This window comes from Buteo buteo, chromosome 3 (assembly GCF_964188355.1).
Source record: "Buteo buteo chromosome 3, bButBut1.hap1.1, whole genome shotgun sequence".
Classification (NCBI taxonomy): domain Eukaryota; kingdom Metazoa; phylum Chordata; class Aves; order Accipitriformes; family Accipitridae; genus Buteo; species Buteo buteo.
Genome location: NC_134173.1, coordinates 54,875,191 through 54,891,458, shown reverse-complemented (window position 1 = coordinate 54,891,458; position 16,268 = coordinate 54,875,191). Strand labels below are relative to the sequence as shown.

The 16,268-nt window shown below is 35.3% G+C and overlaps 1 protein-coding gene across 9 annotated transcripts in view; it reads right to left on the bottom strand.

The window, feature by feature from the left end:
• Positions 1 to 16,268, bottom strand: part of VPS13B (vacuolar protein sorting 13 homolog B) — a 488,999-nt gene that overhangs the window by 227,545 nt on the left and 245,186 nt on the right. For 6 of the 9 annotated variants that reach the window (XR_012649869.1, XM_075023675.1, XM_075023678.1 and 3 more), the window contains 2 exons: positions 15,443 to 15,570; positions 8,377 to 8,611 (listed from right to left, as the gene is read on the bottom strand). Coding sequence is in view for 7 of the 9 variants with exons in the window: in XM_075023675.1 (XP_074879776.1) it covers positions 8,377 to 8,611; positions 15,443 to 15,570 (363 nt within the window). In the remaining 2 variants the exon portion in view is untranslated. Of the gene's footprint in view, positions 1 to 5,285; positions 5,345 to 8,376; positions 8,612 to 15,442; positions 15,571 to 16,268 lie in introns of all 9 variants that reach the window. The other 3 variants (XR_012649870.1, XM_075023680.1, XM_075023681.1) reach the window with 2 other exon arrangements.

Sequence of the window (16,268 nt, the reverse complement as noted above, 5' to 3'; positions counted from 1 at the left end):
GTTTTTTTACCCTTCTTAAATACGTTGTCAGAGGTGCTACCACCATCACTCGTTGGCTCAGCCTTGGACATGGGGGAAGCTTCTGGCATCTTCTCACAGAAGCCACTCCTGCAGTCCTCCCTGCTACCAAAACCTTGCCATGTAAACCCAATACAATCCCACATATGAAAACTGGGTCCCGGAGAAAGAATTTAAGTTCTGCAAGAGACACTGAACCGAAATCCAAAGAATGCTCAAGAGAAGTGAGGAAAATGAGACAATGAAAGATACGTGGGTAATTCTCATTTTACCTTAAACAGATATGGCTTTTTCCTCTTTAGAAGTACAAGAGCATAACAATTCTTTCAGTTTGAGGTTTGTTTTTTTGGGGGTTGGGTTTTTTCCCCTTCTAAAGAAAGTCTTCATCATTCCATTTATCAGATTTTCTGCTGAGGAAGTTGGGCCTTTTCGTCCCCACTTGAATGATGGACAGTCTGTGCCCAGCATGTGAATTTTGAATCCACCAAGAGAAACTGCCTGCCCCAATTCAAAGTAACATAAGAGTGGCTGGATGCAGTCTCAGATTCAAACACAGCAAGCTGGTGAGCATTCACAATCCTCAGCCTAGGCTGAAACAGTCTTCATCTTTGTACAGAGTACATTCATTTGGAGGACGAGAAGGAGAAAAGTTCAAAATTCAGATTACTTGGTATGAGGTTTTAGTTTTCAAGATTTGGGCCTGGAGTCATGGGTAAGAAGAGTCCAAATTAATTGAATACCCCAGAAGCATGGGAGCCAGTCTTGAGAATCAGAACAAAAGATGGCAGACAAGTACACGTACACTGGCATGGGCCCTTGGAGTCTCACAGAGCACTAAAGAATTCAAACTAGTGTATTTAAATAATATATGGACAGTGTGTTTGCTGCCTGGTGTGGCCTACGGTCAATGCTGTCCTGCTATGAAATCACAACACTAAGAAATAGCACAAAGTAAGTGTTAACTGTGATTATTTAAAAGAAACTTTAGAAAAGTTTTGATATTAAAACAAAGCTGTATCCAAACATCTTTTCACCATATTATTTTAGTAGGAGTTCTATTGTTTCTTCCACAGGTGGCACCAGCAATAAATTTATATGGTCAGGAGACCATATATCAAGACAGTCTCTGTGTCTCATCCTACAAGAGAACTGAAAACTTCAGTAGTTCATTTTGAAGCTATTGCACACTGAAGAATTCAGCTCAGCCAAAGTAACTTGAAAATATTTTGGAAAGGCTTCAGATTAGAAATTTTAATGTAGTTAGCAATCTGTATTTTTTCCAGTTTCAGTCAGCCAAGAAATACAAAATATTAATTGTAATAGATGGAAAAAATTGAAATGCGAAGTCAACTCTATTGACATGTTTCTAATTACTACACACAAACTTTGTTTTTCTCTGTGACCACCACATTAAATTAACATCGTTTATATTTCATGGATTAGAAAGAAAGAATATCCAAAGAAAATACCGAATGTTAACTCTACTATGCTGCATACATTATATACCTTAAAAGAAAAATGCCAATCAAATTTTATCAATGTACAGAAACCACAGTATGCTGAACAAACACTGTAGTAAAGATATGGCAAATTTACAACTATAAAATTACCCCTAATGTTATCAATTACCTCTTCTTCAGCTCCATACATACTATGTGACCATTATAAGATTATACTGGAACTGTCCACCTGATAAATCCTAGTTTTGTTGTTGTACCTCTGCTTGCTTTATTCATTTTTTTCAAAAAAAGTACCTGCATTCATTTGCAGATTGGTTTTATGAAACTCTGTAATAATTCAAAGCGTCTAAACATGAAAAGCAACACTGTTCATAGAATTTATTTTAAAAAATATTTTTTAGCAAGATGGAAGGAAAAGTTAGTGCCACAGATATTTTCTCTACATCTAACCTTACTATCCACATATACTATTGTTTTGTCACCTAATTGCTGAGATTCTTTTACACCGATATAAGTAAACCTGACATTGTCTTCAGTGGAACTAGAGCTCACACCACATCTCTTACGGGCAAGATTACAAAAGATACACATGAAAGACCCCTAGTATGGGTGAAGATTCTGGTTAATTCCTGATCTACTGCTCTGATAAATCCTTATTTTTAATTTCTTCAAACATCACTACTGATTTAAAAAACTTGAAAATGTATTCATTAAGATATTTCAACTGCTTTGATAGCTTCTTAGATTTGTAAATACCACTTTCAGATCTTTGGCAGTTGACTGACCCAATCACCAGACAATTTTCAAACAACTGGTATTCATAATTTATCTGCTATTTGCAACAGTTTAGCAAGTCTCCTTTCCTACAGAATGTTTGAGTTATTTTTCCAATATATATAATTACAAATTTTTGCTATGTGCAAGCACTTTCTCTGGTAGTTATTTGATGCACTTTGTTTCTTACCTAGAGTTAAGTCTCATCATAAGCCTTTCCATATGCATGACATACAATGTTGATAAATGTACTTAACTACTAATAATTGTTATATGTTTGCTCTCACTTTTATATGACACTTCTCTTTATCTTAAAAATCAGATTGCAGAAGTGGAAGTTGTACACAATGTTGTGTACACAATGTTGACAGTTATACAAAAGAGAAATTTTGTTTGTTTAAAATAAGTAATGGTAGGAGAGAGACCATGAAAGCTTTATCATGCATATGATCTGGGATCTATTCCCAGACTTGCTAAAGGTATCCTTTGTAATCTTCAAAAAAGCTTCTTGACTACTCGGTCTTCATTTCTCCTTCTGTACTCACACTGCAGGGTCTTTACATGGATTTCCAATGCGCTTACATTCTCATGCGACATGCAACGTTTAAAAGAAAAAGATACTGCAATCATTACATGTTAGGTCACTGTTTTACTTCCTTCCAGTCGGGCAACAGGGAAGCAGCTGTATGGCTGCATAATCCTAGGTGCACCCAGTCAAAAAACCTAAGGGCTCTGCCCAAGTCCAGGGCTCACTTTCAGCAGATGAGACTTAGTTCCACAGACTTCAAATGTAAGCACAAACACACAGGCTTTTCTAACTTAAACTCAGCTACTAGAGAAGTCTAACAGCCGAACACAACATTAACAAGTTGTTTATGCAGAACTTCATTGCTATTCACATACTGAAGAATGTCACTAAAATGCCAGAACTAATTTTATAAGATCATTAACCACAACAGATAAGTTAAATACAATAATTACCATGTTTTACAGATGGTGACATTGAATATAAACTCAAACAGCACACTGTTTGAATGTCAAATATTCATCTCAAAATTTTCAGAAATTATTTTTTCAGTTATTATAGTGAAGTTGAACATTTTTTAAAATCTAATACAAGATTATAACTTCTAAGAATGGCAACATACTGTTACTCTACTTTAAACATTTAACTGCCTTTTTTGCAGGTTGAAGTCTATATGCTTCTGTTATATTGTAGTAGTTTATGACCTACACATTTCATTATAATTAATTCACACACTAGTACTAGAAGCCCTTATTTTCTATTTACCTACAAGTCACTTGACAACTTGGTGAGTTTAAACATATGCTACAAAAATCTGTGAGGTTACATAATTTGTTGTATTTCACAAACAAAGGCCATCTCTCGGATTTAAATGTTTGGAATACAGTGATTTACATGATTGCCAGTATACATTCAGTAACCAGTTTAAAAACATGAGCAGAAACCAGGAAAAGATTCTAAATTATAATAATTAAAAAGGTAAGCTTCCTTTACCCAAAGCAAAATTTTAGTTCCCTTCATGTCTTCAATTTATTTTCCTATTATAACATTTTAAATTTTGGAAGACCAGCAGTCCAGAAGTCCAGATCATAACAACATATTTTGTCCAACCGTAAATTTATCACATTTTATCCTATCACTATAGGTTGGGACTTAAAGAGTATATGGATGAATTGTCAAGCATTTGAAGTTGGATTTAAACAAGCATGCACAGGAAGTCACAACTCACCCTAGGAGGTTCTCTAAACATTTCAGTTCTTCTCAAACTGAGTTTCTAACTATTTAATTTCTTCTTAGTAACTATTTTACTTAAAGGGCAGCTACGAACAGGACAGAGGTCCCCCTCTTCACAAGGAGCCAAAATGGAGAATACAAGGGGCAACAGGTACAAGTTGCACCGGGAGAGGTTTAATCTTGATATAAGAAGGAAATTTTTTACACTAAGAACAATCATTCACTGGAACAATCTCCCCAGGGATGTGGGGGTTTTCAAGAAGTGACTACACTGGGTGCTGGATAATCTCATCTAGGCTCCCTTTGCCACAAAAGTTTGGACCGCATGATCACTCAAGGTCCCTTCCAACCTGGGCTGTTCTATGAATCTGTGATTCTGTTTTAATATCCTCAGTGAATACTACCTCAGGGATCTATCATCTGATTGATTTGAACTATAAAGATAATATTTAATGTAATTAAATACATTTTTATGAACTTATTAGTTATACTTGTTATTCAACAGAAGTTCAACAGAATATCTCATTCTTTACATAGATAAATCCATTTCTGTTCATGTTACTTAGTATGACTGAGCTAAATTACGTTTCTGAATCAAAGTACTGTACTTAAAACGTTCTTTTAAGTATTCCTACAAACTACAATTACGTCAGAAAAGAAATGTATCAGAACTCTGAAAACAAATGGAAAGACCTGACTGTGGGATATTGTATAAGCTATTTTTACAGTACGTTGACATGTTGAGGTCAGTAAGTCTCTGTGAGTAGGCTGCAAAATCCCCAAATGACAATATGACTATGCTCCCTTTTCCTTCTCTTTTAGTTTTTCGTGTAATAAGAAAAATATATGAGTGAGCATACAGCTTTCTTAAAAGTAACATGCATCCTTGTGAACAAGCCTTTTACTTATATCTTCTTTATAAAAGAAGGAATGATTCAAAAAATAGTTTTCAGGAAAAGCAAGGATCAATAAATGTGATTTCAGAGAGATGCTAACATGTCTTAAGAATTATGCTATGTCCCTGAAGTCTTGTTCAAAGACAGAATGCAAATTAAGAAGCTCTCCCAATAAAAAATTATTTACCTCTGCATGGGAAGAAACAAAGAAGGTGACTTAAAAGCTTTGAAAAAACTGTTTAACAGTCTGTTTAAGGGGGAGTTTTGGCATGGGAGAAGGCAACAGTGCTATTAGAAAATCAAAAATATCAAGATTGTGAGAACTTCTGTTTGGCATTATTCCCAGAGCACAAAGCCACACACAAATAAATTCCTTACCATAGGCTTTATCCCAAACAGGGGGATTCTTTTCTCTCACTAGGATCTTTCCTTCAAATCTGGGTTTGAAAAAATTCAAATGACTTCTTATTTTCATAAATGGTTTAAGTGACATCATCAGTTTAAAACAAACAAAAGACTTTAAATTTATTTATCTTTCATCTATCACTATGATTAGCAAATTAGATCATTCCTACTGAAAGTTATTAGGAAAAATACATATATCATTCTCTCCCTCTTATTTTTTTTTTCCTTTTCAGTTGGCAGCTACCTCCAATATGACTTTCAGTATTAAAAACTACAATTTTATTTTTGTTGATGTGAGTTAAGGTGAATGTCGTGGTTTAACTCCAGCCAGCAACTAAGCACCACGCAGCTGCTCACTCACTCCCCCCCCACCCAGTGGGATGGGGGAGAAAGTCAGGAAAAGAAGTAAAACTCCTGGGTTGAGATAAGAATGGTTTAATAGAACAGAAAAGAAGAAACTAATAATGATAATGATAACACTAATAAAATAACAGCAGTAGTAATAAAAGGATTGAAATGTGCAAATGATGCGCAGGGCAATTGCTCACCACCCGCCGACCGACACCCAGCCAGTCCCCGAGCGGCAAATCCCTGCCCCCCCTTCCCAGTTCTTAAACTAGATGGGACGTCACATGGTATGGAATACACCGTTGGCCAGTTTGGGTCAGGTGCCCTGGCTGGGCATGAGAAGCTGAAAAATCCTTGACTATAGTCTAAACACTACTGAGCAACAACTGAAAACATCAGTGTGTTATCAACATTCTTCACATACTGAACACAAAACATAGCACTGCACCAGCTACTAGGAAGACAGTTAACTCTATCCCAGCTGAAACCAGGACAGTGAAATACAAGAAGGAGGAGAAGGGTCCAATATAAGTGGCAGAACTAAGGGAGAGGGAAAACACTGTTATAAATCAAAATTAATTTCAGATGGCAGGAACAGGAGTAGCTCCAGAATGTGCTTTTGACATAATTTTTCATAGCATACCCTTTATAATTGTTTATGTTTCAGCAATAAGTATGCAGAAAAAACTATATTTTTCCCAGAAAATGCTGTCACAGAAGCAATGGAACAATTGCTGCATCTTCCTCTCTTCATCTTAGAACAAATACACAAACCAGCAACAATTCTTTCCAAATAATATAGTTCAAGAATACAATAATGAACTAAGTGTACACCAATGTACTGGGTTTGGCTGCAATAGAGTTCATTTTCTTCATAGTAGCTAGTATGGGGCTATGTTTTGGATTTGTGCTGAAAATAGTGTTTGATAATGCAGGGATGTTTTGGTTACTGCTGAGCAGTGCTTGCACAGTGTTGTATTTTCTGCTTCTCACCCCACCCCACCCCACCAGCAAGTATGCTGGGGGTGCACAAGAAGTTGGGAGGGGACACAGCTGGGACAGCTGACCCCAGCTGACCAAAGGGATATCCCATTCCATATGATGCCATGCTCCGGAATAACAGCTGGGGGAAGGAGGAAGGGGAAGGGCATTTGGAGTTACGGCATTTGCCTTCCCAAGTAACTGTTATGTGTGATGGAGCCCTGCTTTTCCAGAAATGGCTGAACACCTGCCTGCTAGTGGGAAGTGTCAATTCAATTCCTTATTTTGCTTTGCTTGTGCACACGGATTTTGCTTTGCTTATTAAACTGTCTTTATCTCAACTCATGAGTTTTCTCACTTTTACTCTTCCGATTCTCTCCTCATCCCACTACGGAGGAGTGATCAAGTGGCTGTGTGGTGCTTAGTTGCCCACTGGGGCTAAACCACAAGAACTAGCATTTCCATGAAATTTTACACTTGGTTATGAGGCTAGATCTCATGGATGCCATTAAAATAAACCCAAACGGCAAGACTCAAGACTGTTAGGGATACTTGCCTCACCTATTTCCAATACAGAGTTTTTCATATGAATATCTGTAGAACAAGATTTTTACATCAGTATTCCTTCAGGATACTGCTGCAAATCCATTTACCATTTACTTTGATAATTTCTAAGGGTTCTATTTTTAAAAAAATCATATTGAACATAAGTAGCTTGTTTGCACTTGCTAGGTCCTTTACAGCTTATCCCCTCCTTTCATTTCTCCATCAGTTGCAGAATGTTAAAAGGTGATTTTTCCCTCAAATTAGTCTACAACTCAAATCTCTATCAAATATTACCTTTTCAAATAAGAACTACAGTACTCTTTCTCATCCTTAGCCTATGCACAAGAGCATTTCCCCATAAACACTTGTACAAACCTTCTTAAATTTTTTTCTTCAAATCTCTACAAAAACCTTGCTACAATCCCTATAGACACAAAACAGAACACAGTTGTTGCCTATCATGATGACCAATAAAATCCTCATTCTTTTCTTTTGATGGTCTGCTATACTTATTTCTTTTCTCATCTTACATTGAATCACAGAATATCTCAAGTTGGAAGGGACCCATAAGGATCATCAAGTTGAAATCCCTGCTCCTCACAGGACTACCTAAAACTAGATCACATGTCTAAGAGTGTTGTCCAGACACATCTCGAACACTTGACAGGGTTGGTGCCATGACCACTTCCCTGTGGAGCCTGTTCAAGTGACCAACCACTGTCTCAGTGAAGAACTTTTTCCTAATGTCCAGTCTGAATGTTAGTTCCAAGACCTTTTTTTTTTTTTTTTTTTTCCCCTAAAGCAAAGGTGGCATGAGAAGCTTCTCCTAACCCACCTCCTTTCTGTTGTGGAATTTACAACTCACCGCCCCTTCCTGTTGCATAAAACCAACTGTTTGTGGCTACACAGTAACTCAAATGACAAAACCAATGAAGGTAAAAACTGCACTTCTGAATTCTTTTGGCTTCAACAAACATACAAAACATAGCACAAAACTCTCTCATTGATGATAAGTTTCACTTTGATTTCTGTGGGGCAAACACTGTCATTAGTATTTCTAGCCATCTACATAACATACTGCTAAAAAAGCAGCACAACATCAGAAGTTTTCAAAATAAAATGAAGATAATTTTAATAACAGTAAAAAATGGAAATTAAAGAGTAAGTTTTTTTGAGTTTATCACACTACCTTCTTCCAGGATGGGTCTCAGCACAACGAATGGGATTTCCTGCAATGGTTCCATGTGTTTGTGTCCAGCGCTCATAATCTTTATCTGGGGCAAGCAGACAACAAGTGTCCCAGGCATACTGGCCTGCCCATGGTACCAGCTTCGCACAGTCCCAGGAATGTCACCTGACACAATAGTACTTGGGGAATGCAGGCTATCATTGGGAAGGAATACACAACAAGATTGCACTTCAAGCTGAAAAAACAAAGCCAAGAAAGATTTCTCAGAAACATTACTATTTTTCCCCCAGCGTGGAGTATTCATCTTGGTACAAAATCTCAAGTTACTCATCTATCACAGCTGATTAAAAATAGTCTTAGCTTTTAGTTGAATTAAGAGGAAAGATGACACAAAACGTTAGAAAATAATACATTCCTGTAAATTATGATTATGGCAGGGGAGGGAAGAAGTAGTGTGATTTTGGTCTGTAAATTTGATCAGAAAGGTGTTGTCGTATAAACCAAATATACATCTATCTATATTTCAACAGCTTTTTACAAGAAGCATAACTGAGTCAGAAAACATTCTCACAATAACGCTGAGAAAGCCCTCCTCTTTCTGCAGTTCATTAGCTTTTGTTAGCAATAGCTAAGTCTCTAGAACTAACCAACATTTTATATGCTGTTACTTTCTGTAAAGACTTCTGTAAAGCCTATTTCAGGGAAAATTCTGTCTTTACTTTGCAGTCAGGCATAATGAGCACGTACAAAAAGGTTAATCATCAGGTAAACTAGGAAAAAATAGAAACTATAGTGAAAAACTGACTTTGAAACAAATGGATAGGTACATACATGCCCGAAGAGAAAGAGGAACAAAGTTCACGAAGTTTATACAGCTTTTGTCCTGTTTTCATTGCAAATCAGAAGTAGTGCATATTGTTTCATATGAAATAGCACTTTTTTGTTCTTTATTTTCAAGCAATGCTATTACCCTGAAACATTTCTGACCATTCTGCCACCTCCACATGAGCTTCTAGCAAGGCTGAGTGAGCCCAAACCAAGAACTGAACTCATCACGACTTGTTAACTCAGAGGTGGTGTAAGCTATAGACTGTTAGTCTTCCTTGGCTCTTACAAGTAGTATTCTGCACCTGGATATCAAATAGCCCTAACAGCCTGCACACTTAAAACACTCTGTTAGCAAGTACAAGCTATGATTCAGCTCATTTCTCCACACTTTTTGGAAAAGTCTAGTGTACAAAATGTTGGACACAAGATGATATTTGTAGCTGTGATAAAAGAACATTTGTTTGCTGTAAACTTACTAACAGTCTTTCAATTTGAAATCATTAGACATCACAGCTTAGAACTGATGACCAAGGTTTGTACTCCATACCCTCCCCTGAAGGCTAATAGTCCCTCAAGTCCGCAACAGTGATTTGCAATAGAGCTGGAATTCCCCAGCACCATAAGTACTTTGCCAGCCTAGTGAGAACACAGATATTCATCTTTATTTCAGCTTTTTTGTGCCCTTTTGCTTAGACAAACTGACAAGAATTCACTGCAGAAAAATGTAAGTAGAATTTTGCACAAATAAATACATTGTTACATGAAGTCTGTGTTTGTTTCTAGTTTTAGAACTGTTTGAGTTGTAAAATGAAGTTAATTACATCTTTGATAAGTAGTTTATTGATCCAAGGTTGCAGAGTGTACTTTATTTATACTGGATGAAAAGCAACGGTGTATTGTTACAGATGTAATAGATTTGTATTTTTTTTTTTTTAACTGGTAAATTAGTCGTGTCAGTTTGCAAAGATTTTTACAGTGACACATTAGATCATTTTCTGGTCTATTAGTAATAGGTTGCAGGTCAAGGCATTGTTGGATAATGATAAATAGATGACAAAAGAACTTATGATCAGTATAACTTTTGTTTTATCAGTGCATTTGCTGAGTAAACAGTTTATAACAAATCATCCACTCTCCATATATATATATATCCATGACGATTAACATCAAATGCTGCCTGGATATACAAACCATGTGGTAATAATAACCCCAAAATTCCACCAACTTGGAGAGATACTATACTTCATCACATTACCAGCAGCAGGGTCTACAGGAGATGTTTTACAAAGTACTCTTGAAAATATATCTCAATACTCAGTAGATTTTTTACACTTAATTTACTGTTCAATACAGCTTTGTACTGAAGACAAGCTCTTCAAATAATTTTTGTTTCATTCTACTTTGCCGTATCAATAATATTGAAGTGGAATCACAACAGTTTCACTCCTTCAAATGCCTGAGGGAATTTCCTGTTTACATAGGCAGCTACTTTGCCATTCAATTTCAAACAACTGAATGGGAGTTGGACCATGAATTTTGGTGGGATTTACACGATGGTATCAGGTGCTCCATATGTAATATTACAGATTTGCTTACAGATATGGTTTGCTTACTTGTGTTTCATTTGAAGTTTTATATGAATAAATTAATTTTGCAAAACATTATTGCAGGATTTCAAAGGCCAACACAATGAACATATGTCAAAATTCCACATTTTAGGGCAAATTATGCAATAAGAAATTGCCAACTTGGATGCACAAGGGTTCAATAAGTGCAAAATTGAATTGCACCTGTTGAACTTCTCATAGTCAGATTCTGCTTACACACAACTGTCAACTTCAATGGAATTTGTGTACTTTCACCTGACAGAATCTGGACATCTGTCTAATAACAAGTTCTGATGAAGGAATGGAAGCGTGCACCTAAAATGATGGAATTATACGTTGGACAAAAGTGAGAATGTGTGCTACAGATTGCTTCACCAATCGGAAAGTGCTTTAAAATATATGTAATCCAAATTCTTAAAATTATACTACATCAATAGCATATATTAAAGCTATCATATAAATCTTTTTACACTTTTTAAATAACTGTTAAACTGTATGTCTAAAATTGTGAATTTAATGTAAAATGTGACTGATTTATGTAACTGAATATAAATCTGCAGCAGTAAATCTTGCATTAATGTAAGGATCTGACAATCCAAGGGAAAGAAAATGAAGTAATCTGCCAGTAAGAAGTCCTCAAGCTGGGGGTCAGATCCTGTTCATGGAAACCATCTGGTTGGGACCCTCCAAGCCACACCAAACACAAATGATCTTTTAAAAAAATATCCTATTCATTAATGCTTCGCAGCTGCACTGAGTGTTACTTCATTTTTCCATGGCAACATCCTTTCTGTTTCAAGGATCTTATTTCAGTTTTGGTAGCAACGTGTTCTTTTGCCAATACTGAACACATTCATGTGTTAAAGAGAAGGAATTATTACAAATTCTTGAAACAGAATCACCCCCTATTTTCATTTCTATTATGTCAAGGCCTATACATGCTAAGTAATGTACACTAACGATAAACCAATGAAGCAAGCAGTATTTTCCCTTCTACTTTCTATAAGTTATGCAAAGCATATCACTCTAATCTTTTAGTAATATATAAGCCTAAAAAAGTGCAATTACTTTAAGACTCTTTGTATAAAGAGGAGAAAGTATTAGGTTACTGAAATAAATGGGGTATTTTTAATTCAAATTTTATAAAAAGAGAATGCTTCTTGATAGAGAGAACAGTGCAATATATACTGCAGAAGAATTAGGTCTTCTGAACTGAGGAGGGTGGGTGGGAGGGAGTAAAACAAAACAAGTGACACACCATAGCTGTCCTGCACAAGTGCAACGAAGAGGGACAGGTTGTACAAGAGTCTTTACAGCCTTTCATGACAGTGAAACCATACGGACATTCCCTTCCCTAACCCACATTTTATAGCTGTATAAACCAATTAGAGGCATTCAAGATGACCCACAAAGTGACACTCACATAAAGGTGTCTCCTGGGAAGTCGCCTCTCTCTGCATTAGTCATCATCCATCATATGCTCTTGGAGAAAGGCTAATATGTTTTTCTGGAGTTTCAAGTACAGAATATAATCTCGCAATGACTCCCCAAATTGCAAAGAACCACTTTTACACATCTCATGCAGAGGTTCTGGTGTAGTCATTGTAAGACCATACCTCAGCCTCTGACATCCAAATTAGCTCTACCCAATTAGACCACCTGCAGTTGAGCCAGACACGCACCGTTTGTTAGAATTTAAAAACGCAGGCCAGAAATTCATGTTTTGAAGTATGACAAAAAGTAAAAATGATGTGAATGGAAAGCAGAGCACATGAGTAAGAGAACTAAGAGAGCAGGCTACCTGTACAGACAAATGAGTATAATAAGGATCAGGTACATTTTCTTTGACCGCTTAAAACACAATGTTTTAGTACTACACAGTATTCCTATTCTTTTGTAAGAAAGCTTGATTTTTAAAAGTTTTTATTTAGCTATGGAAAATTTCTTTTTTTGTCAGTTTGTGGTAAGTAAACAGTTTAAGAAATCATCCTATCTCATAACTGCAGATAGCTGTAACTGCTAAGTTACAAGTCACAGAATCTCTTCCTGACCCATGAATGAAGACCACTGTTCAAAGAACAGGAACTCTAGTCAATCTCATCCTTACGTTTCTGTTCTTTCAATCAATGTTTCACTTTGACTAAAATTTTGTACAAGTCATATGCTTTAAAGAAAATATTATTTTCAATAATTTCAGGAAACAGACTCATTTTTTCAAATAATTTCGGGGATATTTAAAAGCATCTGGAATATCTGGCTGTTTCATATGTAATAATTACACTCTTCTTTAGTTGGCATTCATTGCAACATTACTCATTAATTCATTTGCTTTTAATACAGATCCTTCATTGTTCTCACTGGAATTCAGCATTAACAACCAATTAAAAATAATTGTGTTGATACTGCTCTACAGTTTTAGCAACTATTAGTATGAACAACACGTGAAAAGTGACTATTACCCACCTACACAGTGTAGTTGCCAAAAACACTTCAAGGCTGCATATAAAATCCTACAACAACTAAATAATAAAAACAACTTTTTACAGTTAAGTATGAAGGTCTTTTCACTTAAATACTAATAGTCTACCAGAACTCCAATGCACAAAATCTTCATGCAATATTCTATCATGAGCAAGCCAGGGCTAGGGCTAAGCAAGTACCAGCTTTGGATCCAAAATAAACTTTCCAGTTACTTTGGTTCCAAACACATTTACTTACTCAAACTTCCACTAAAAGAATAATCCTTTGATGATTTTAAGTTATGAAGTTCTGTTTTATCTGACGACAACTACAGACTTTTCTGTTCTACACTCATGTTAATAACAGATCCAGGAACATGAAAATAGCTTTAGAAAAAACAGTTTAAGTGCTCCAGCATTTAACCAGACAAAATATTCTAGAAATTTGCCTTTTTCATGCCAAATGATAATAAAATACAGAAAATTTGTACAAATTTAATCTATAAATATATTTATGTGTTTAATAAAATGTATATTATGTTAATAAAATAAATATATCATACTGTACTTGAATTGAAAAACAGAGTCATAACCCTTTATTATAGTGAGTGTATTATGTCAGAGCAGAGATATATTTACAAATTACTCTGAGAAAACATGTGCCTATCACTGTCATCAGCTTTTATCTCCACAAAAAAACCCACTAGTTTGAACACAACCTTTTTTTTTCTACTTGGTAACAAGCAAACTTCATTTTTAGCTGGTCAGTATCTTAACCATTCTTCAAAACAAATTCACTTTGATGGTTGCTCACAATGTACGAGCACAATATCTTAGTCCTGATTCAAGTTTCCCATTTATAAAGGATCCAGCTCTTCATCATCTTCACTATTATGACTCAAACTGTAAGCATCATTTATATAGGGAGTCTCATTGTGCTAGGTATCACCCAGACACATAACAAAAATACAGGGCTTCCTTCAAACATCTTACAAATTCTCTCTCTTGACTTCCCTTTTCTAGCCATTTGAATCTCCAGTGATGACGACATTAAGAAAGAAAAGAAAACAAGCAAAATGCTCATGAAACAATGATGAAAAAGATGGCTAAAAATGAAACAGAGTTAATAGAAAGCATTTCGTCGACTTCAGTATCTTCTGCAATCTAGTCACAAGTCTGAAGTTCTCGCTCAGGCAAAACTTAAAATTTCAAACTTTCCAATATTTTGAACCCAAAGTACTTTCTGCATTAAATGGAAGTAAGACAGACACAGGTTCTGGGATGAACCTGTATACAAATAAATATACTTCTTGTTAGGAAGAAGGAACACACATGCAACAATTACTTTCTGTGAGAAATAGGAGGGGTTTTTAATTTTTTTCTTTTATTTTAACATGAAAACAGTTTTGCTGCTATATGCTGGCATACCATAAAATACCAGTCTCATAGAATGTACTGTTCAAAAGGTGCAGATTATAGTAATTCTAAATTAAGGTAATTTCTAAGCAGGCATTTGATATATACTTGGAAGAAGAGTCCTAATTCCAGCATTTCTAGACCATCTAGTATTTGATCATGCAATCTTAACACTGGACTTCTAACATGGTCTTTTTTGTGTATAACATGCATATATACTGCTACATGAAAACTCTGCTTTTACTGATCAGCGATCACAATCTAGAGCAATCTGGTTTAATCCAAGTGGTCATCTATGAAAAAGCAGACAAGTAAGCAGCTGAGCCATGACTGTATAAGATCATATTGTATCATACACCCTAAGAAGGTATTTATCCTACACACTTTCCTCAAATATTTTTATAAAGGAAGGTATTCTGCAAGTCTAACTATGGATAAAAAAGTGTATAGCTATGTTTATAATACAGAAAAGTGTAACAAGCATTTTTTTCTTCCTATAATTTTTTTAAGGATCTTCCCCTTAGATATAAAAAAGTATTTCAAAAACTAATATTCTAAACCCAAAGCATTCTTTGCTTAATTTACCACAAATCTATATTTTATTTTTCATTCTCCAAGACTTTGAAACTACTGAAATAAGACAATAAAACTCAGGAGCTCCTTTAAAAACCCTCTAATAAAAAGCACTAGGATGCATAAAAAGTATCATAAAGTTTGGAAAGATATAGGTTTTTTTCCACTTCCTTTTCATCTTACCTGAAGTGTAAGGCACTTAACTGCATTCCACACTATTCCAATAAATTCCTTCATTCTTTCTTCAGGACTTCTGCAGCTTTCAGATGAATTCAGCATGGTTTTCACAGGAAGTGACAAAGGACGAGATTCTAATGCAAATAACAAAACTCAGTTACAGAAAGAATATATAACTACGTAATATACTTACTGGTAGCAAAGAAAAAAATTACTGATTTTAAATTCTAAAAGATATTTTCTCTCACTATGTATCTCACTATGGACATAATAATAGTATGTCTATTATTAGTTTTAAACTTGGCAATACAACTGTATCAGCTAAACCTGGTGAGAAATGCAATGAAATGAAATGCCTAAACTTTTTAAACGTAAACCACTAAGAAAATATTATGAAGAATGTTTGACCTAGGCAAATTAAGACAGTTTTCAAAGTGTGATAACCTATTTGGTGACGAAATAGCAATCCAAGAAGTTTTCACATACACTGCTGCCAGTGTAATCTAAAGAAGGTTTCAGTTTTCTAAACTCGTTGTAAGAAATGAAAGACAGCCCATATTAAATCACAGCCTTTGATTTGTTTTCTTTATAAAATTAACTTAACAGAAACTTGAGCATGCTTCCAAAAAAAGGCACAAAACTTAAAGCATTTTTTTACTTTGTCACGCTTAAAGGTACTAAAGTATGAAACATTTCAGCAAAATTCAATGTTTTCTAGTAAAAAGAGAAATTTCCTTATATTGTTAGTTATTTAATAACATGAATATATTATTATGAAGATTTTAGGTAACAGAAGCATTTAATTGCATACGAGCATAGTAGAACGTCAAAA